The sequence below is a fragment of the Camponotus vicinus genome, unplaced genomic scaffold, assembly GCF_025532165.1.
Source record: "Camponotus vicinus isolate PSW18456_S1 unplaced genomic scaffold, iyCamVici1.0 SCAF_5, whole genome shotgun sequence".
NCBI classification, from domain to species: domain Eukaryota; kingdom Metazoa; phylum Arthropoda; class Insecta; order Hymenoptera; family Formicidae; genus Camponotus; species Camponotus vicinus.
Genome location: NW_028141977.1, coordinates 19,978,320 through 20,003,047, shown reverse-complemented (window position 1 = coordinate 20,003,047; position 24,728 = coordinate 19,978,320). Strand labels below are relative to the sequence as shown.

Genomic DNA, 24,728 nt, shown 5'->3' with positions numbered 1-24,728 from the left:
GCTATTGATTGCCCATCGCCATTGTTGCCGGCCGCGAGGACCAGAAAGGGTAGGAAATAATGCGATATTACCGAGCAGAAAGCGATGATAAATTGATATCTAAACCGCGGCTTTTATGACACTAGTCGTCCCGTGAAATTTGCATTAAGCTATTGCTGTCAAAGATTTAACTGCACGATGGAGGGCAGTAAGTCAACATATCAATTTTTGAGTATGCCTCGGTCGACTGTAATTTCTAGCCGTGAATATTCAAAGTTTCGAACAACTTGGACAATTTCTATCAGCGAACGACGTATGAAATTATTAACAATTTATTTTGCAGCAGCACAATCATTATGAAATTATAATCAATCAGCGGAAAAATTTTAACAGATCCGATAAATCTGTCGTATTTTCTGATTCTATTCTATTACACGAATTCATTTGTCTTTTCGAGGAGAACTTTTACACACATCTTGAGGCTTCGTATCTAAATCGTACCTCAAGGAGACAAACGATGCTCGCTGTCACAATTTTGATGTGGCACGTGCCTCTATTTCCTACAAAATCCTAGCGAGTTCACTGTCATTTCAACAGCGATCTACATTTTTCCTCTTGTAACGTAATCATTTATTACATTCGTGAAAGTGATTTTTCGAAATTTTATTTAGCAAGTTTCAATTCTTTTCAATGTAATTTTATTTTAAAACGTATTGTCATTTTTCTTTACAATGCAGTGTGATATTATTGCAATAATAAAATTTATCTATAAATATATGTTGAAGAATTTAATAAATTGGCCATTATTTTATTCGTATTATATATTGTTTGAAATAACGAATATGTCGTGAAATAATATACAATATGTGAAATATAAAAATGTTGAGTTTTCACCGAAAGTTCACCGAAATTTCTCTTATTATTTTACCATTATAAAAGTCAATACGAAATATTGCATTGCCGTTACAAATGGAAAATTTGCTGTGCAGCAAACAATGCAGCATTTTTGAGTGTATTCGAAACTCTGTCCCGTTCTCTAGTAATCTATAATTTTAACTCTGGAACAAAAGTAACGTGAAACTAATTCAACGCGGACTTTTTATTCAATAGCAGAACTTTCGAGTACCCTTTAAAATTACAAGATTAAGAAATTATTTACGACCCGCGCGATTCAATCGTGTAAAATAAAAAAAGGCATTGATATAAATACTGAAAAAAACAGTCGAAAATGTAAAAAATTAATATATCGTGCGAAATTATAGGCCCAAAATATTTAAGCTGTTTAAGAAATAAATGTATATCGATATTATAATCAAGATATGAAAATAAATTTTACTAACTAAACATACCTGTTATTTGCTTAAATAATTTACAAAACGCGTCGGTATTTTTGCACTTTACGCATAAAGCTGAATTTGATGAAGTTTGCTTTCGATAATATAACATTAAGATTTTCGATCGCGAATGATTGCGATGCTTCTTAGATAATGCATCTATAATTTTAACACGGAAATCAATTTAGCTTCTTTTGAATTTCAAACAATGCATCATGTACACGACATCGTTTCAATCAACGAGGAAATCGCAGAGTGGTGAGATGATGCGAGAGGTTCCAATTACAAGGAGATTGCGAGACACGAAGTGAGAAGGAACAGCGCGTACTCGAGCACGCGCGACTCGCTGAGGATATAATCCACGAGACGCATTCTCCATGTTCGAAAGTGTTGGCAGGCACTCCAAGTACAACCTACGAGGCTACCTGCACAATTTCTGGAGAAAAAGACAGAAACTTCTTGAGTACACTCGACTATGACAGGCTCCAAGTTTTTAACGTTGCCAATATAAAGAGTCATGCTTATTGAAGGATGAATGATTTAATCGGCAACATTATTCTCAAGCGTGTATTTGCTCGATCTTACACGTGTATATCATATTTCTATAATTCTGTAGAGATTTCTTTATGCATCTTTCAAACATTTTCCAATATCCAAGTTTAATCCCAAGGATGATCAAGAATTCTATTTCGTGCTAAACAGAATATAGATGGATTTGTCTGGCTGGAATAGCTACTTTTAGAGAAATATCAAAAGAGGACCGCGGGAAAAGTTGGGGTTAGCGGAATGTTGGCAACTGCTTTCAGTGCTTACCACGAGTACCACGCGGAAAGTTTCATCGGCACCTGATGCCACCGACAAAATTTCAGCCAGTGGTTAAGGACGCCGTTGAATAATGTAGAAAGCTAGCACCCTGTCGAGAATACGCCGGAATCGTTCAAGAGCAACGAAAGGTTGTCGGTGGCGGCTAGTAACCAAACTCATACCCTTCTTGTGCAAACGTTGCCGTACACACAAAACTTAATTCGTTTATTTCGAACTCGTGTTTCCCACAAAGCTGCGATTACACTCGAAATCACCATCTTGTTATCAGCTATCGTTTCAAAATTATTGCATTTTTTCATATTTATTGTGCGAGATTTTACAAGAAGATCATCATTAAAATATGTGCAAAATCCTGCAAATATTAATTGCATTCAATTTTAGAAAAATTAAAAATAATATGTCAAAGATATAATTTATCATATCTTGAGAATATTAGAAAAAAAATGTAGAATAAAATAATAAAATAATATTCGATTAAAATTATGCATATATAATAGTCATGATTACTTCTCGCGAAATCTCGATTTTTGTAAAAATTTAATCGACAAACGATGAGCACTTCTCGCAAGAAGCAAAGAAAAATATGGAAGAATTGTGTACGTTCCCGAAAGAGGCATCACTACGGCAAGCTTACATAATGTCAGTTTTATTTCTATCCTGGCGAAATTATGTTCTCCTAAATTCTTCTCTTGCCTTGTTTCTCTAAATCAGCCCGCTAGGATCGGTCTTTCTTACTCCTTATCCTCCGACCAGCTCATATCTCCCTTTCTCTTCGGCGTCGGTTGTATTCCTCCGGTGAACTACGAGGATGCTTCTCGACCCCGGCTAAATTGCACCATTAATTGCACCTTGCGCGCGTGGTATGCAACTATGTCGAGTGTAATAGGCCGTCCTTGGCCCAGATACCGATTCTTGGAGACAATATTCGGTACATCGCGCAGATGTTGCGCTTCATCTATTGCTCGGACTATTTGCTGAAAACTCAGGATCTACCGACACAATTGAGTCTCTCGGTTATATACTTTGATAAATTATTACTTTCCATCATTTTATTTCAAGTTATTAGATTCAAGAATATTACTGAAAAATTTATAAAAATATATCATGCATTGTTATTCAATATAATAGCATAAAAATATAAAATATATATTTGTATTTTTAAAAATACAAATTTATACTATTATATTTAATAAAAATTTACCTTTTCATGAATTGTATATTGATATTACGTTAAAATTTTAATGATGTACATAGTAATAATATTCTACTTGACTATTATATGAAATTGATTAAAAATACTTATATAAAAGTATTGATTAAAGTTATTAAATTTTTCAGTTGACCATCTATTCTATTACACGAAAAAAAAATAAATCACTTGATTAAAGTTTGATCAGGCCATATTTGAGAATGTATCATAGGCACAATATGCGCTTTAATATTAAAGCCTAAGGATATGATGTTTGATTGGTTTGGAACAGTTGATTTCACGAGATATCCCATTAACAGTAACATCGTAGCGACTGGTTGCACCAGCTGCTCACGGTTCCCTTCGTACACCGGGAAGGATGCGGGACATCTAGAGCAAGCCCATCCAACAAAGACCATTGCGCGTATGTAATGCCATTCCACGATATTTATGATCCGTTCTGTAGCGATTTACCACATCCTCCGTCTCGGCCGAGAGACCGTCTTTTCCCATCTTGTCCCTGGCTCCATTTACTCGCGTTGCACCGCACGCTCTCTCCTGCAAACATGACAATCTGTTTCTTCAAAACATTCGCGCTAAAATGCACACTCGCATGCCCTCGTGAATAGAACCGACCATGCGTACACAGGTGACGAACGTGCAGCGCACACTTGATAGTCACGATGCGAATCAATTGGGTGTGCACCACACGTTCGACGTGCCACACAAGATACACACGCATGTACGCGCAATTCAGCTTACCCTCATCGGCGAAATATCCGTACGTGCATGATTGTACGTTCGTCATTGAGGCTGAATTTATCAGTCACTGAGCGCACACACTTGGTTACTCATCTCACCTGTACCTCCCGTCATGATTCACACGGTTTTGTCTGAGATGCATTGACAAAAATGTATTCGCGAGTGTAACCCAATGCTTGTATAATCTAAGACTCGTCTGATTTAATGGATTAAATTAATTTCTGCGAGAGTAATTGGTCGAAACAAGGTGTTGGGGAATTTTTATGACATTATTTAAAAGTGTGTTTACAGAGAGGAAATATTTAGAAAATAAATAAACATACAAAGTGAATATATTTATGAAAATTCGTAAGTGGACTAAGAGATTCTTAGAAGTGCAGTCTTTTATGAGAGTAATTTCAAACACCAAAATGAGCCAATTTAATAAAGTTTACTTTCAGTATGAAATTGTATGCAGAGTAGACCTCATGAATTATGGATTTTGCCTACTTTTACTTCTTACGTGATATTATATATCGAAAGCATTATTTTATTCTGAGAAGGGACCTTCTCTGGTAATATTTCAGTATTTTTAAAAACACCACGTGACATTACATTAAGCGCACTGTCTATGTAAAGTCTTAATTTATCTGATGTTTACACATCATGTGTAATTTCTCCAGGTAAAAATTATATAGCATTTCTCTGAAAGTCTAATTATATTTGCTATTATTAATTATCATTTTACTCATGAATTATATACCCCCATAACTTTTATGATATACTTTTATTAAATTTTTTTATATTTTCCGTCTCTCTCTCTCTCTCTCTTTCTTTCTCGCATGCCTCTCTTTCTCTCTCTCGCTTCATTTATCTCTTTCAAATTTGCCATTTTGGCTGAGCCGTCATGTCAGTGAGACTACCCGACGGCTTAGTTGCGAAATGAACTTCGACCTCTTGAACATTCATCCGACCAAAACCACTCGCGACTGTCTTTGTTCATTCGCAGCAACTTCCATCTCGGTGCCATCACGGGCGCCAATTTAAGAAGCTTATAAAAGGGAAGTGCACCCTGGTCACGATATGCAAATCTTCACTGAGTATCAAGAAAATTGCACTCCCTTTAAACTGGTGCACTGAGCGTTCCTTGCTTTGATAGAAATCGCTGCTACCTAAGTAATATTAATTTTAAATATTAAACTAAGCTCACTTATGTGTACATATTTTCATATGTCATTATTTTCTCTTATTATATATATTTCTCTTATTAATGTGTCTAAAGATGATCTGTAGATTTAGGACAAAAAAATGTCCTAAACGATAACGTCATTTTATGAAATTTAAAGTTTTCTTAAAATATAATCGAGAACTTATTTTTAAAATTCAATTATTAAAAATTAACGAAACGACAAATGCATTCTTGAATTCTTAAATTGGTACGCATGTCTAATAGATATGAAATTTCTCCGACAGCGAGAGAAATATATGCGAGTTAGCTCGTAGCTCATAACTATTGCAATCTATCACGAACTTCAAACTGATCATTCGCAAAAATTGAATGTCAAACAAAAATCCTCTCGTTGCTCCTTTTCCTAGTCGTTGCCTGGCTTACGGAACAGGATTCGTACCGCTGGCGAAACCGTATGTAATTTGTTTGTGTGCGTCCGGACAAGTTTTCCGCATCCGCACCCATTTCGTTTCTCTTCGCCTAGTTTCGGCGCCCCTACACAATTGCGGCGACGAAACTTTCCCGGCTGGCACGACGCCACCCTCGTAGTGGACAATGTGTCCGAATGTGTTTATGGTTATGTTTACGCTGACGATAATTTTCGGACAATGCCTGTCGCGACTACTTGCTCCTCGTCACTCGAAATCATCCCGAAAGTTGCTTGGAATTTTGTTAACACATGACTTTATATTCTCTTTGAAAAAAAAAAACAAATGATAATGAAGCAATGCTCATAATCAACTGGGCATTTTTACTACATATAATAGTTATCTAGTAGTTTTATGAATTATATATTCAAAGCGATAAATAAATATTCTCGTATAACTCTCAAAAATAATTTTTTTTTGTGTCAGAAATATTTACTTAATTAAGGCAGAAAATGTAGTAAAATAATGAGAGGATATTCCATTACCAATCGTAGCTAAAACATTATATGAAAATTATCATTTGAATTTTGAAGAAAAAAATAAATCAATGTGGATCAGTGTTGCAAAATGTAATAATGATGAAGAGATAATTGTTAGGAATAATCGCGCGTGTAGATTTTATCGTGCACTTCAATTTATTACATCAATATTTTCGATGAAACATTAACGAATACAGCAGCGGAAATAATGGACAACAGCAGGAAGCAACGTTTAAATCCGCTTGCTTCCGAAGCCAGTCCGCAATTTAAATCTCGCTATTCAACCGGCTTTCTCCATTTCCTTCTTTTCCACCTTATAATCTTGAAATGAAACGTGAAATTTGAAAGATCCAATCACGTGGAATATACTGATGAATCATTTTAATTATCATTTTTATCATTTTATAATAAATATAAGTACATATTTAGTGTAATTTTGTAGGTGCTATCTTTTTGCGCGTATAGCAAATTATACAAATATATATGAGATTGAGAATTCATTGATTCTAAAAATTTTGCCGCATGTCAAAATTCATGACCAAAATTAACATCCATAATCTTAGATATTACAAGCGATCGGAGATAAATAAATTATTTTCATAGTTTGTGTGCAAAATATAATACACATTTGGATTTTTGACACTATATTAATTTTATAAGTTTAATTATATATATTGTAAATACACATGTCTGAAATATATTGTACAGATAAAAATATTTTACAATTTTATAATTTTACAAGAAACATTTATTTCCTATTTTTTTACTTTTCGAAACTATATTAATTCTACATCCTTCAAAAGAAGCTTTAAACATGATTCAGGTCGCAGAGTATTAGCAATCTGAGTAGATATAGTCTCGACTTGATGACGATTTTATTTTTTATCAATAACGGATGGTGAAGGAGAGGAAATGACAGCTTCTCCCGTTCGATCCTGACTGGCCGCGCCGTAAACCCACGGAATCGAATTAACGTCTTGACGTTTCCGATTGATTTCTGTAACGCGACGAATATGCGATCCGCCGGAAATCGTTCGCTGCGCCAGTCCATGAAAGGAAGGAAAGGTACGTGCGCAGGAGCGAAGAGCTTTTAACGCTTTGAAAACCCATTAAGATAGCAAGGGTCATTTTTAGGTCGCGACTCGGCGACCTTTTCACTATGGCGGAACGTGTATATACGTACGTGTACGTATATAAATATATCTCGATATATAAATATATCTCGATAGAAACGTATATATATTTCTCGATATCTATATACGCCAAAGCCGATAAATCCAAGAACTCATTTATATAAGAATCATAAGTCTCTCTACAAAGTAGCTATATCCCGGCGTTCTTTGATGCATCACGCAAAAGTGATGCAACTTTTTAACACAAATAATTATTCCATATATATAATTTTTCAATTTTATTTACGAATTATTTCATTTTATTACTTTTATCGATTGTTTTATTAAATCAATAATTTTATTAAATTATATATGTATATACATGTCGTAACTTTTCATAATAATAATATAATTTCATAATATAATTTCATGTCTTTTTAAATTTGTGAAATGTTTCATAAAATCAAAGAATAGAAATGGATATTTAGATCAAGGCGCGGTGCTGAATAAATTAATTAAAGCTGAGCGAAGAAAAATCCTCGCATCTAATCCAGGAGCGTCGCTTTGAATTTTAACTCCTTAATTCGCACCTGCTGCTGCGCGAATTCGCATATCGCGGCTTACGGTATAACGATGATGTCTTTCTTCAGATGGATATTACTCGACTAGAGCAGCTTCGTATCCGTCTCCGCCGAGCAAACGACAAGACACCTCTCTCTCTGTTTCTCTATACGTGTATATGTTTCTCTCTTTTTCAATCTCTCCCCTCTGTCTTAAATTTTTAATGTAATAAAACATGTATGAGATCTATTAACACGGTTACAATATGTTTCCAAATTTCTCATTAAAAGCAATTTTAAGAAAAAATGATGTAAAATATCATACAATAATAATACTATTCTATAAATGTTTTAATAACATGCTTATCAAAATATTGATCAAAGATACTTTATGCTATGATTTTTATATTATATTTTTATATTATATTTTATTTAATTTTATTTTTATATTTTATTTAATATTTTATTTAAATTTTTTAATTAATTTACTTTATTTTATATTTTATTTAATTACATGTGATTCACTATTCTTTTTATAACTCGAAAGTATAAAACTCAACTCCTGTTTTTATCTTAATATATTTATAATACAATCTTTTTTATACAATACTTTTATTTCTTAATATTCTCATTAAAGTTACCGATAATATAAGTGGAGCAGATCTTAATTCTGTTTGCGAGAGACTTTCAGCACCGCATGTATTATTACAAATTATTATTTCGCGGCACGCAGTAGTGCATGAAGCATCCGTAAAATTTCGCAAACACACAATACCGAATGAAGACGAAATACTTGGCAACGAGCGCATGGCACGGCGAAGGATAGAGGAGAGATGAATCGAGGAAGAAAACAGAGAGGAGTTGGCGGAACGCGCAAGAGCAGGTACTCGTCGAGGATGGATAAAGGGAGTAATTTTCGCGGGTACACAAGCTGTAATTATTAATGAAACGGATGGCAGCTGCCGTTGTACTTGGTCGCACTCGACTCGGGCTCAACAGCCGACTTTCTCGTCTTCGGTAACACGATGTGAAGCTTTCCGGCTCCATCTCCTCTCAAGACCCGCGTTTATAAGGATTCATTTTTCATTTCACGTGTCCGTTGGAATAATATACCACTGAGGTTGCTCCATCGTGCTCACTTAAGGGGCGTTGCCGTTTCTTATTCTTATTCCCGTCGTCGTTCTTACTTTCGTGAAATTCTTCTCACACCGTGACTCGACGGTTTTACCGTAATTGTCTGTTTTTCAAACTGCCATCGCTACGAGAGAGAATGTTTGTAATGTAAAATTTCATGATCTCTGGAAAACGAGCTGCGGAATTTCAGTAATGCGATCAATTACATGTACGCTTATACACATATAAATTCATTATACAAGATCCATTAATTGTGTAATATTTATCCATTAAATAATATGCATTTCTGCGAGACTTTTAATTTTTGTCATATAAACTTTAATTTCCTTTTTTCACGATTTAGGATACGTAAATTAATTTCATTAAGTGGAATATCTGCTTTTGGAAATTAAATCCAGCAAGACATATTTTGATGAAATAGAGATATAAGACTTAAGATGAAATTAATTCTGTACATATATAATGGAGTGCATGCCATCTCGTAATTACAAAGATTATAATGAGCGAATTCTTGGCGTTTCTAAAGATATATGAGCTTTAAAACAATCTCTTTCGCATATTAAATTATTTCAGAACGGTAAAATGTTTTCTTTCCAATTTATTGTTTATAAAAACTATCACTTTTCAATTTACGTCTTATGAAATATCTTTCAAAGATTGGGGATAATAACGTCTTTTGTTAAATTCTATCCCAAAAAATGTCTGTTTTATATTCTTATTTTAAAAATGCGCACTAAAAAAACTTCTAAAAAAATCAAATTTTCTAACGTATATCAAAATACGTATATCATCTCTCTTTTCTCTCACGCTCTCTTTGTTTTTTGCAATTTGCTTTTATTAATTATAGATGCTAAAAATTTTACTTTAGTTGTATTTATTTATTTATAACATTAACGAGATTGTGAAGTGCATGCACTAAATGATTTGTAACTAAAATATTAACAAAAATAGATTGTGATAGAATTATTATCTGATCTAAGATATTATAAATTTTATTATTCATTTCTATATATGTTAGACTGTAAGAGCTTTTCGAAATTTTTATTTTATTGATAATGTATGTATATTTGAATTGATATCTAGTTTATTAGATTTTTTAATTCTATTTAGGTATTTCATTAGAAACTATAAAATTAATTTTTAAAATTTTTAAATTCATTTCGAATATATTTTTTATTCAGTAATAAAAGAATAAAAATCGAAAATTTAAAGCTTGTTTATTTTAATAATTAGTTTTTATTGACTATTTTTGTGTAACGCCAAATATTAAAATTACGTTAAGAAATAAATTTAAAAAGATGAAGATGGGCATAAATAAATGGACATATCCATCTCTCGCTATGAATATTCATTGAATTAAAGAAGGACGTTCGAATAAATTATTGCAACAGCGAATACCTCTTATATTCGTATATAGAATAGAAGTATACATGTATACATATCTGCGTAAAAGAGACGTAATTATATAATAAATAATTATAAGAAATATAATTATACATAAGTAGCATATATAAATACATATTTATACATACAACAATTTAAAAACATTAGATACTTTTTTTACATTTGTATTATATTGTTTATTTCTTTATTAATCAAAAATCATTATGAAATAATGTAATATTGTGTAAAACAAGTAAAACAAGTGGAAAAATGAAATCAGCGCGTAATGGATACGATTATGGTGGAGAGAGAGTAAATGATGCTTCGTAACTTTTATAAGGAAGACATTCTTTTGATTTATACGAAAAGTGACAAACTTGTCGCTATGGAATAAGATGACTTATGGAACAGTTTGCATAATACACACTCGACGTTGTCGGTCTATTTCTCAAGTCGGGAGATCTTAAATTTAGCTTGTAAAACTAAAAAAGAAGTACGAATCTCTTGTATCGCAAACGTTAAGCAGATTAATGCGCACCGTCTTTCCTTCGAAAGTTAAGAATAGCAAAATGGGGGGAAGATGCAAGGTAATAAATACCAACGGGCACCTAAATGTTACTACCGAACCGAGATAGTAGAAACTTCAGACAAAACAAATGTGAATGCAGTAGTAACTACGTGAATCCTATTCTACCAAGTCGCAATGATGGAAGACAGAAAAAAAGAGAAGCATAGAGTAATTCCTTTTCCCTAGATACTCAGTAATTTTATGAAAAGTTATTCTACATAGTATAATTCCACATAGGCTAGCTGAGAGAGAAATAGTTTTCAACTTTAATATATCATGTATTTTATTAATTATACCAAAATGTATAAACTTGATGTACGTAGATTTATAATGCGCGCAGAGTGAATTAAATTATTAAGTTTTAATTAAAAGAATTATTGTAAACAAAAAAATCAATTAAATAATAATGTATAATGTATGAAAAAAAATATATATATATATTTACAGGAAATGAGAATACGATACTCATGCCGTGGAAAGGATTAACGTAAAACGATCCTGAGAGCAAAGGCCTGGCAACGCCTTTCTCACCGGTTGCAAATCAAGTAAACTCCAGCTTGCGCGTGCATTATCTCGACTGCTTAGCAATAAATATTTCACGCCAATGTTTCGCTCCCTAGTCGCACAGTACATTGGAAAGCCATTATGCTCGACCTCGCTTTCTCTCTCTTTCTCCCACACGTGTCCGTCCTACATTCGCGATTTACGCATCACTGCATTCTGTCGATGCACACATTGGTTGCGCTTAATCCGTGGTGAATAGCATGCGTCAAATTTACTGCCTCCTTTATGAACATTAGTCGACGACGAAGTAGATGATTGCGAGCATTAGGAATTATCACCGAAAGAGAGAAGATGATTACAAGAAAAGTTTTCAATGTCTGAATTTGATCAATTTTTAATATGAAATCCCCCAAAAAATACCCAGTAATTTCAATGAATCCAGATTTCGAACATAAACACCTGTAGTTTTCCTATCCCCGTATTTTCGAAAATTATCGAAATTATATTACTCTTAATTCCCGGATGAAAAATATCTTCAAAAAGCATTCTATTGCAAGAATGAATGTAATCATTTGATACACAACAAATGCATCATTTTTGAAATTGCTCAATTTCTCGGATAATTTTGGCATAGATTTCCGTTTTATCGGTAAACTATAATACTCACATAGGTACATATGCTCGAAAAAAGATACATGTTGGCTGGAATTCCAATCCTGCCACCGCAAATGGAGCACACCATGTTACTCGCTGCACCACCGCGACGATGAATAAATGATTACACTTTTGGCAACGACGTAGCGCAAGAAGAAGCATATTGCACTGATACTAGATATTTTTTATATCTTTTCACTCCTAAATATAAGTTCTGTATTTTTTTTAAGTTTATACATAAACAATATCGTACCTCGACAATTATATCATCTCTACGTTTATTATTTTAAAATAAACTCTATGAAAAATAACGGTACATTTATTAAATTTTTTTTCGTTCTTACAAAGGGAAAGAGAAAAAGAGTGTGTGTGTTTTTAATTTGTATTGAAAAAGAGCTGAAGATGGCTCGTTGACGTTTACGATACTTTCCATAAAAGTATAAGACTACTCCATAAAAAATCATTTGCCTTTGCGATTCGATGTAGATTTTGTCGAAACATTGCTTATATCATCATTATCGTTTAATTACACGTGCGACTACCGTTACACGAATTCGGCCAGAGCTTATGGTCAAAATTTATGCGAGTGATCCACGGCGGTACTCTTCGCTCGAGTTCTCTTGCAGCACGTCGCCCGCGGAGATGCAATTTTGAAGGCAATTTAACTTGAGCCACAAGAGCAAGCGTAAGCTATGGGCAAATGTTTACTGTGAAAATCGTTATAGTCGTTCCGAAAGCTTCCGGATCGTGCTCTCACGAGTACTCGGGGACGAAAATGTCTTATACGCATGGCCGCTTAATCCTCCTATTCGCCGGTTCTTGTTCTGCTTTTCACTTTGTCGGGGGATCTTTTTATCTGGAAGGTTTTCCTCATACACTTTCTTGTTACTACGATAAAAATGATTTCGTTCTGATGTCCTACAATAGACAATATCGACAATCCCATGAAGAATCTAGAATCAGCAGCTTTTCTTTCTCACAGGTTCTATTTCGAATGAAAACTATATTATATATATATATATATTTAACACTATAAAAATATAATAAACTTTAAGTTATATTAAAAATTTGAATTTTGAATCACATTCATGTGCATAATTTTCTGTCAATCAATTTGGATTTAATATATGCATGCATTATGAGATTTACATTCTCATATTGTGCAGTTTCATTACTGTTTTTGAATTGAGATTACGTAACAAAGAGAGAGTTCCTTATTATAGTCTCCAAGTTTTCGACAACACTATACAGATATGATGTAAGTTATATAGATCATCATTATTTTTAATAATAAAAAAATGCAAATATACCATTATTTTTCTTATTCTAAAAGATAAGGCTCTGTACTAACTATTTCGAATTTAGATTGAGAGATAAATTTTTTTAAATTGAACACAGTAATAATATTTTGAGAAAAATGATTTTATTAATCTAATGCGAATAATTAATTCGTTTACTATTGAATAATATAAATAAAGAATTTACAAGAAAAATTTGTGAAACTGCACCAAAAATTTTAATTAGCTTTTTATTCTAAATATAGGCAAATAGTGATCAATATTTTAAAACTTTTATAACTGTAAATTTCTGATAGAAAGCTATAAATTCTCAAATTTCTGATTAAAAACTATAAATTAATATGATCTTCGATTTGCTTGTGTATGATATTAAAAGATCAAATATGTATGTGTATAATTGCATATATAACGATATAAAATTAGTTTTATAACAATTATCTAAAACAAATATATTGATACTATAAATATAGTTTATATTACCTGAAACAAATGTATTATTTATATTACAAATATAGTGTTTATGTTATTGTTAGATATGTAATTTAGACATTATATATTATACATTATACATATACATATATATATATATATATATATATATATATATATATATTTTTTTTTTTTTTTATTGAATTATTTTATTCATTATTCAATCATTTTATTATTACACATTATTTATAGATAATATAAATATAAATGCTTCAATATAAATACATCAGAATTGAATTGATTTTAATAATAAAAATATATATTCTATGTATATATAAAATTGTGAATGCTTAAATTATTTGTTTTGAAAAGAAAATATATTAATAGTCTCTCTCTTTGTTTCAGCACACATCTTTCAAATATTGATATCGAGTCAATAATTTCTTTTTAATTAATTAATCCTTCCACATTAAAACGAAATATAATTATTTCTTTCTTCTTTTACCGATTTCTCTATTTTATTGATTACTAGTTTCATCGTATATTTATTCGACTATTTTACATCATAGGCAAAATATTTTATCTTTTGTCGGAACATGTATTAGGCTGCCTTAAATAATAGAGAAATTCCTGAGTTTCTCGAGTAATAACAGCTAAGCATTCCGACTCTGTAATATCGCCCTTCCTTTCAGCACCTCCCATACTTTCTCACATTTTACCCGCCTTTACTGTAGCTAGCACCTTCACGCCCTTTGTCGGTGCCCTCGGTGCTCACACGCGCACTTACACTTCTTCACTTTTCATGAGCAAAGCCTTTTGAACTAGTTACGAGAACGAATCTTGACAATATATCGTTTTTTAGTTTCAATATTTTAGGATATTAAATAATCAATAATAAGCAATAAAGTCGATTTTTATACAAATTCTCCTTTCTTTCACTCTCTAAATTTGATTCGTTGTGAAACTCTTCTGATCAAAATAAAACTGAGCGCTCGAAATAAAATGTGATGCGCCTCTTGTGCGCAACTCATGGCGTAAACGAGATTTACGGCACTTGCGTCACCTGTTCGTTCGTACCGAATATTGAACTCTCTAAAACAATAAAATCAAGATTTATGATGTACGATAAATTAAGCATTTCCACATGTGCATGTCATCTCACTACAAAAGCTTTTGCGCATATTCTTAAAAAATATATGACGAAAACTGTCTTGCTTTGCTCCAATGAAAAGATTTAAAATGCGCAATATTTTCAGTCTTCAGAGTTTTTTCAACGAAACGTTTTGTACATTCAGGTTTACTTTATTTTCGTTCCAATTTCAACAATCTTTAATTTTGATGCCACGAAAAACAGTGCTTGCTTCATTTCCATAACTTACTGCTAAGATTTGTTTGACTGCATCATTTTGGGAAATAATAAATATATATGCTACACCACATTATATACATGTACATCTGTGATATTGCGGCGCATTATTGTCATTTTGTGATCACAGTATGATATATAAATAAATATTTTAAAATGTATTCCGAGTTGCCTTTCAGAACATGATACTCATATACAGTAGTTTAAGTCAACGAATAATCAGACATCAATGGCAAGATTAATAAGTATTTGCAAATTAATAGAGCAAACTTAAATAATTATCTTTAAGTAATAGCGAATTAAATTGTAATATTTATGAAAAGCTGTATATATTATAATTGTGTCAAAAAACATTTTTTTATTATATATATTATATATATAAAATATATCAAAAAGATATTTTCTAGCAACAGATTTTTTATAAAGTAATTAATTATAAATAATTTTTTTTAGCGAAATATTGATTCAAAATTTATCATTAATTATAAATCTCATTTATAAGAATACAAAGATAATTGATAATAATTTAAATAATGCATAGCTGAGCCTAAATATGTCGAGCTGATTATTTTAACATTCTTCTATTTTGATTAAATATAATAAAATATCATTAACTCTTCGAAGTTATTTAGATTTAAATAAGTTTAATTCCAGGGATTTATATATAAATTCTTGAAAAAGATATATACAAAAAATATGTAATTTAATAAATCTTTTATCAATATAATCGCGTATACCGACTGTATATTTATATCCGAAAGCAAAATATATTTGGAATTCTGAATGAATTATATTAAATCCTTTTTGGACGGGAAACAATGGCAGAAATATAGCCGAGAGAATAAAATAATCCTATTTTTAAACTGTTACATATAATGATAAAGTATTTTCGCGTTTTTTTATTATTTTTTATTGCTATGAATTATGAATCACAATATTAACAATATAGAGCAATATGTATGGCTTTTATATCTTTATCTACTTTTTTATGATTTTTTATTTTTATTAAATGTAAAATTTAATGATTATTCAATAGGTTATTTTCTCTGGATATCAAATTTTTTTGGCAATCTTCTATTCTATTGCTATGTTCTATTCCGCAAACGTTTTCTTTGCACCTGCAACTGCGCACGAACTCTCGGAACCACGTTAGTTGCTCTTTTATGATGCACTTTACGGTCTTTGGGAGAAAATTCAGTTTTATTATAGAAGAATCCTCAGGCGCACCGGTGACTGCGAAACGCTATCCTTCTTTTTTCTTCCGTTCTCTGCTCATCGATAAAGCCGGTACGAGCAAGATAGTTCAGGCTGATATAAGATGTCGCATAGAAGCTAGTTTCGTTATGAAGTTCATCTCACTTATCCGGAAATTGTAGAAAATTTAAAATTGTGTATCACGTATTAAGAACGAAAAAAATGAAAAAATGAGAAAATGTGAATTTAATGAACGGAAATTTGTTATAATATCGAGGCGGATATTGTTGTAATTTGTGATATGAATCATCTCGAAGCAATTTAATTCAACAGCGTCATTTACAACATCGTATAATTGAAAATTTAAAATTTATTGCTGAAATTAACGAGAATGTCTGCACCTTGAATTTACCAGATCAATTAAAAAACGGAAATTAACCGTCAGGACATTGTGGTACATAGACTGAAGGCATTACTAAGCATTGCTTTGGTTTTAGTGGGCATTACTTGAAGAGAGTAAGCATTAGTAGGCATTGCTTGAGCATTAATGAGCATTACAGGGCACTACGTTACATATCTACATAATAATGTCAACTATTTTAATACATTAATAATCAGTAATACGTACGTTTTTTTTTAATTTTTATTTTTTAAAGCGATTTCTCCAATATGTAAAACTGGAAACATTTCTTCTAATCCTTTTACGGAAACTTATTTTAAAATGGTATAATAATTATTAGTCATTACTAGGTATTGTACAATTTTAATCAGCAGTCTGTTGTTTCTTGGAAATTACTTTTTTTAATCATTATTCTATTAAATATCAATTCTAAAAATAAAAAATAATAATTATGATGATTATAAATAATAAATTGTAAATATAAAAAATAATAATTATAATGATTATAAATAATAATTGAAATGATAATTTATAAGAGTCTGAAAAAAACTCGAATAAATTACATAATAACATTTTATATATATCTATACATACATATATCGCGAAATTTGTTTTTATTGATCAATTGTAACACGTAACTGTAAATACTTTGTTAAAATATAATTGACGGATCGAAATTTATTAGATAGAATTTAATGAGAGCGTTCAATACGTCGTAGCTGCAAAATCGATCAGGAAATGGGAATTTTTTTTAATCATCATTTTATCGATTATGAAAACAAAAACACTATTGCAGCAACTGCCTTTCAGAAAAATTTCCTCGCACACACTTCGGCTATTTTCTCTGAAGTCACGCGAAAGTGAATCGTTTCGAAAGTGTTGAAAAAGATGAGAAACGTTGGCGTGTGCGCGCTTCATAGAGTAAGGTGTCCTTATAAAGAGCGGTCGTAAAGTGCTGAACGTCGCTTAAAGGGTCGTCTTCGGGTTGCTATTACTTCGAGAAGAGCACTTTGCACTATTACCAATACACGAAACACGACGATACTGACGGGAAATGATAGAGTCGAAAGACGGAGGCAATAGTTAATCTTAACTCGGATCTTTCCCCTTCAGAGCTCGTCTGACGAAGAATGTCCTTATTCCCTGTTTACTCACCTACCCTGCGATCTCACTTGCCACTTTGGCGTACAAAGCGCTTACTACATACACATTAAAGGAGAGTATCATGTAACAATGCTTTATGGATCAGCCAGTTCGATTTTAAAAGCATTTTTAATGCAAATCTTTCTTCCATAAAGGATAGACTTTTGCTTTTTTCAGATAACACTTTTTTATAATATTTTTAGATAATACTTTTTTGTTTCAACTTTTAGATTATAAAATGCAATTAATATTGCTTATATTTAGACATATATTATTTATTGGAAAAAATGTGCGTTTATGTTTTTAATTTAAAAAAAGAAGAATAATAACTTTATGATGTAAAAAGGATAAAAGAATCAGCTAATGAAAGTTGAAGCGCAATATCTGTAACGCGATATTTCATCGTTATATTATGTATGTGATTGAGTAAGACTTTAAATAATGATGAAAAATTCTTTAGAGAATTTAATTTACTATTTATTGTAACATAATTATTACACATACATATTATAATTAATATATTGACTTTACGAATTTGCGTAGTGCGCTTTGATTCTTATTAGTCTAATTTTTTTATAGCTTTTAATTTATTTAATTAAGTAACACGTTCGTAAATAATATTTTATACGAAAATTAGGAAATTAGAAAATTTTTAATTGTTCGTGTTATCATATTATAAACATAAATATATTACAATTAAATTCTGAAATATAGTTTCTGATTAAATTTTAGTCAAATCATACTTTAATGTTTTAATCATACTTTAATCACGTTAATGACAATATTATTTAAAAAGTATTTTTTGTAAACAAATCTTTATAGGAAAGAAGAAATTTTATTAAAAAATATTGTTTTATATATACTTCTTTGATGCAATATAATGCAATATATCGAACAAGTAATTGCATTAAAAATGTTTATGAGATTAAATAAAAGTGCATTTACTGGTTAGAGTTCTATGATAAGATATGATAAGATATGATAAAAATGATGCATTATAAATTGTCAGTACAAAGATTGATATCTTTTTATCGACATCTGTTTGAAATGTGAAATAGGAAAGCATCATCTTAACGCGTACCAACAAATTTCCTGATGGATAGGCGTGGTTAAAAAAAAAAGAGTTGAATCAATCTTACTCAGGAAATAATATCGCACATCTCGCGAGAGGCGTGTGCCTGGGTAGATTATTCAAAAATTACCACCTGTCATTGAGAACGCTCGTCAACTAGCTGTTACATGAAAAGTTTTTGCGATGTTTCACCCTTATCCAGAACATGGATGGCAGGCGATCAATCCTGATGTCGGGAACTCGAAGAGTTCTATCACGTTGGCAAAATTGATTTAAAGACCGCATCGTAATCCTTTCGTTAAGTCCTCGTCGACGAGATACCCGTTCCATTAATGCAGAATGGGATAAAGTCGGTAGTACATAATGTTGTCGCGCGTTGCACATTTCCCGAGTGCATACAAATTGCTTTGTCTCGATGGCTATTCTTCTCGCTTCAGCCATACAGGGCGATCGGGGCAAATACGTTCGAAATTTCCCTTTACGACCATCCTTTACATCGCCTAATCCCCCTCGTAAAAGCTAGCGCTCGTGGCGAATCCTACCTTTGCTCGCTATAGAACGCCGCCAAGGAAGAGTTCGAAGGAAGCTTCAAGACGTTGCGAATAAAAGGAACGATATCGTTGGGGCGAAATTGAGGCGAGAGATTTCAGCGCGGATTTCCACGGGAAACAAATCGAGCAACGTCGCGTTATCGAACTCCCAACGGCAATGTAAATTCGATAGATGGTTCATTGCAAAATAGAATTATTTTCAAGTATATATATATGATGTAGCGAGACAAAAGCGAATGATATCACAAGACGTTATCTTTATTTTAGGTGAACATTAATTTATTTTATTAGAAACATGTAATTACATGTAGTATATTTGCTAAATAAATTTCTTTATTTTTCAGAGTTTACCACAAACACCAGCCGGTGGTGCTGGTGGAAAAGCAAGCGCGAGTACCGGTTCAGGTGCTGGGATGGTCAATGGTGCTGGTGCCGATCATGAAAATATCCGGGATGGTGCTGGGATAGATACAGAGCTCGTAAGTACATATGTTTTGGACACTCTTCTCTCTCTTCATATATTTTTAACTTTTTAAAGAAATTAAATGTAAAATGTAACACACATAATATTATATGCGACACATTTTCGGGTTTATTATCGGAAATTAAAGTAGCAGTGTGTATGTGTGTATACTTTTAATAAATATTAATACATATTATGGCTTACTGTATAAATCATATCTAGAATTCTTTGCATAACAACCGATCCTATGATTATTTAAACTTTTCTTTTGTGGTATCAAGTGTGCAGTGAAATGTTACAATGGTATTCTTAAAACTTGATTTAATTTGGATACTTTTTTCGCGGTTAATGAGTTTCGGCAGACAAAACTACATCGTCCGACGACGAAGTGGAAGTAGAACAAATCATTGTCTTTCTTTGTCGATAATTTCAACGCTTTTCCAAAGTTTCTCGCAAGTGCGCTACCGCGACGAAAGTTTTATATGGCAAAAGAACCGACCGGCAAAGCGGCTATTCGTTGCACCGGATGCTATTGTTTACTTCATTCTACTTCAGTTCGAGCGGACCTTTTCATTGCGACGTACCACGGGACTAGTAGGGTGAAAGTAAAAAGAGGAAAAAAAAATCTCGCGCTGGCATGTCATGGGAAATCACTGTGATTACTCTCGACCTCTAAGTTATTCACAAGAGGTCCACATTCGAAATTTCATTTAGAATGCAAACTTACTACATGTATTTTGTTTTCAAAATTATAAATATTGAATTTTCGAAATTAGAATGCGTATAAATTCTAATAAAACTACTATTTAAATTTATATATATGGAGCATTCTTTGCCAAGCGAACTACCCAGCACTTTTTCCAAAATTGTACTCGATGTAAAAAAATCACCTTACACACAAATATAGATGCAGGCATAAGCTATAAAAAGCCATAGAAATTTAAGGTGGCGGGTCCAATGTAGCAAATATAAAACAAAAATAAAAATGTGAAAATAAAAGAAAAAACGATGCCATTAAAATTCATCGTAAAATTGATTTTCAAGGGTGTTGGGACTTTGATAAAAAATCTATTATCAAATTTTAGAAATTCAAAACGACGGACATAAAAATATAAAATAAAAGTAAAAAATAAAAGAAAAATATTTATATCAAGCGCAAAGTTATATATTTATAATCTAAAATATTTAACGAACAAGAAAGATAAAATATGTATTTGCAGAAACAACTTCATGAAAGATAGAAAAGAAAGTACTGACGCCATTTCTCCATTTATTTCCACGTTTTTTTTTGTTTTATGTTCGCTATATTGGACCTGCCACCTTGAATTTTTTTAAAATTCACGTGGCTTTCGATAGCTTATACCTGCAACTACATTTGCAAGGTGGTTTTTCTACGTCGAACAATTCTGGAATTTTGGAACGGTGGATATATAAATTATATATCATCGTATTGATAAAATTATAATAAATAATTGTACATGAAAATCGTTAAGGAAAAGGATATTCGGCATGCGTGAAAGAATTAAAAAGTTTTGACGTTTGTGCATAATAACATAAATTAAAAAGGAAAAAAAAAGGGAAACAGCAAAATTCCCGGGAAGCACGCAATACGGGATCTAACCAGCCGATAGAAGCTAGCTGGAATTCAGGAATTAAGCGATTACTTCCGAAGTTAACCGGCATCTCCATTGTTCCCGGCATCAATCCGCCTCTCCGACGATTCTCCCAACTGTTTTTTCGCACGTCGATCTATTCGCACGGAATTAAAACCGTTATCTGCGTCCCTCCACCCGCCTCGCCAACTTTCAAAGAACGGAGGAACGAGTGGCAAAGAATGGAATCTATATATGAACAAAAGGAATGTGAATAGAAATGGAAGCGACTGGTCATTCCCCAGTCCTGCGATTTTGATGATATTATATTGTATATTATATTGAACTTTATTAATACATCTTCACATTATCACTGCTCCCCTTTTTGTCAAAATAACATCTCTCTGATTTTTTTCATACCTATTTTAATATTTTACATGAAATAAAATGTTAAAAAGAATTATATATATAATTTGCAAATTATAAATAAATATAGCTATATGTATATTAAATTGATAATACAATCTAATCTAAAATCTTTATATTAAAATATCGTCGATCTTTTAATAATTTTTTCCTCATAACGTTTAATTTTTGTAAGACATTTATTAATTGTGTTCTTAGATGTAAAATTATACGTGCCTTTCGGTTAAAGAGAGCAGAAGCATTTTAGAGAAAGAATATTATATATTTCTTTGAACACGCTGTTAATAAAAGAAATTTCGAATATACGTATAAGTAACGAAACTATCTTTGCGGAATCCAATTGGATTGCTAGTGATCGATATTATTCATCTGGCTTTATAGGTACTTTTAATCGAGCTTCCGGAAAAGCTCACGCCCACCGTGATTGTTCGTTCGTTCGAAATGTCGGCTCTACGATAGGCGTTAACAATTTTTTCATCGCTGTCCCCATTCTCTCCGTGCTCTTCCTCTTTTCCATCTCGGCCGAATTTTTTGCAATTTTTTCGGTGTCTATCGATTTACATGCGCCAGCAAAATCGACGATGCTTACGTCGTTTGCCGCGCTCGTCTAGCAGTTTATAATCGAAAAGCGGTGGGACGCGAGTTTCGGTAGCACGACAGCCCAGATGAAGTTGGGAACGTTTTATTGTGCTTACTACAACTCGTTGTTCCGTTTTCCGTTCCGATATATTGAAGCCTTCTAACCTCTCTCGGCCATCCTTATGTATTTGCGTATTCATCTCTGCATCGCTTATATGACAGAAGTAAAATTGGAAACGTGGTAGGATCAGAAATATTTATATCTCGCATATTCTCTCGTGTCAATATGTAATGGGACATAGTTTCTAGAAATCGCAATACATTCTTCTTTGTGCTATATTTCAAAAACAAGCGTGATGTATATGCATATTACATAATGCAGAGATAGCAATATATGTATTGTGCGTGTTTGCCCTTTATATTTTGAAAGTATTTTCAATTTGTACTTTTAATACTCGAAAAAATTGTTTATATCTTAAATCATTCTTGCGTCGTATGAGTAATCAGCATAAAAGATGAATATAAAATTAAACATTTGGAAGTAGAGTGATATATCTTGTTTTGTTTTAATAAAGGTTATCGCGTCAGCTATTTTTCTCTTTTCCACAAAATATCCTAATTTATTTCATAATTAATTTCTCAACTTTCCATTGCTTTCATATTATCCTTTCAGAATATGTTAAATATGTCACAATAATTAATTGAGTCATGATATAAAATCAAATAACACATTTACTACAAAGTTATAATCTTTTTAAATTTGAATAATGAAATCTAAATTGTTAAAGAGAAGAATAGAAAGAAGAAGAAAAAAAGATGAAAGAGAATTGTTTAAAATATCTATTATTTTGTAATATGACAAATATTCTGTTTGATAATTTCTAAAAAAATTAATATTTCTAAGATTAGTTGTCTTCTATAAATCGAAACTTTTTTGCGCTTTTCTATAATCGACTTGAGTGAGTGATTTAGGAGCGACACAGACAAATCGAGAGTGCAAGGGTCTATCTTGCGTGTCTTGTAGCAATTTTCTGTGGCGAAAAAGTCAATTTCATTGTCATTATTCTGTCAATTTATTACGCTTGTCTTATTCAAGTTACACTAATCTCGAAATTTTTCACAAAAGCGAACACAAAGCTTTCTCTAAGCTGCATAATTATTTATGAATATCCAATGTTACTCTTTTTTCCAAGTCACGCATACATTTTATTTCCTTTATTTCTCATGATTTTTTTTCTAATTCTTATACTCGAAACAAAGATAAAAAGACAAGAAGACAAAGATTATCGTTGCTTATTACATATTTACTCAAGCGAAGTAACAAGAAATATTAGAAAAATGCATACAGTACATCTGCACTCGCGTATTTGCTTAATTAAACGGTAGATTAGCAAAATGTCTGACCAAAGTTGCGAGTAACAATACAGTTTCGTGATTATGCAAATTTCTTTAATTTCTTCCTGGCCATCTGCGACGAGCGTTAATGTCGCGTAATAAAGGAACCGAGTTATGGGAAGGAATACTTCTTATATATATGCTGCTTGCGTCAAAATATTTTTTAATTCACTGTCAGATTTCTGCAATTTAATTGACATTTATTTATATTTTAAAAAAAAACGTACTTAGCAGAAAGAAGAGAGTACACGCAGAATAATTGAATAATTTTAAGATTTAAACAAATAACGTAGAATTAAATTTTTTTTTTAATATAACTTTTCTCTTTCTCATATTTTCCTCTCTTTCAATAACTCTCGGAACAATATTGTAATATTATAAAAAATAATTATATATAGCATATTGATCAATCAACTTTCATTATATACAAGAGAAAAACATATTTTTTTATTTTCTAATTTTTCTAATTTTTTTATGTATAAAATGAATTAAGGAAAAAAAGCAGTATATTCTTACATCGTCAAATTACAAAAACACAGTAAAGAAAGCAGATCCATATAAATAAATGTTCTCCGTAATGGTGGAAGAGGCGCCAAACGTTTTATTAAGGATACGTAAAAACCATAGTCAGCCGATGCGAAGAAGTAGAAGCGGGTAGAAACGCGTTTATCGAAAGAAGAAAAGAGAATGTGGCGGATGAAA

General features: G+C 31.8%; 1 protein-coding gene across 2 annotated transcripts in view; it reads left to right on the top strand.

Moving 5' to 3' along the window:
• LOC145971786 (uncharacterized) overlaps positions 1 to 24,728 on the top strand; it is a 261,713-nt gene that overhangs the window by 210,285 nt on the left and 26,700 nt on the right. For both annotated transcript variants that reach the window (XM_083099837.1, XM_083099836.1), the window contains exon 4: positions 19,916 to 20,050. In XM_083099837.1, coding sequence (XP_082955963.1) covers positions 19,916 to 20,050 — 135 coding nt within the window. The remainder of the gene's footprint in view (positions 1 to 19,915; positions 20,051 to 24,728) is intronic.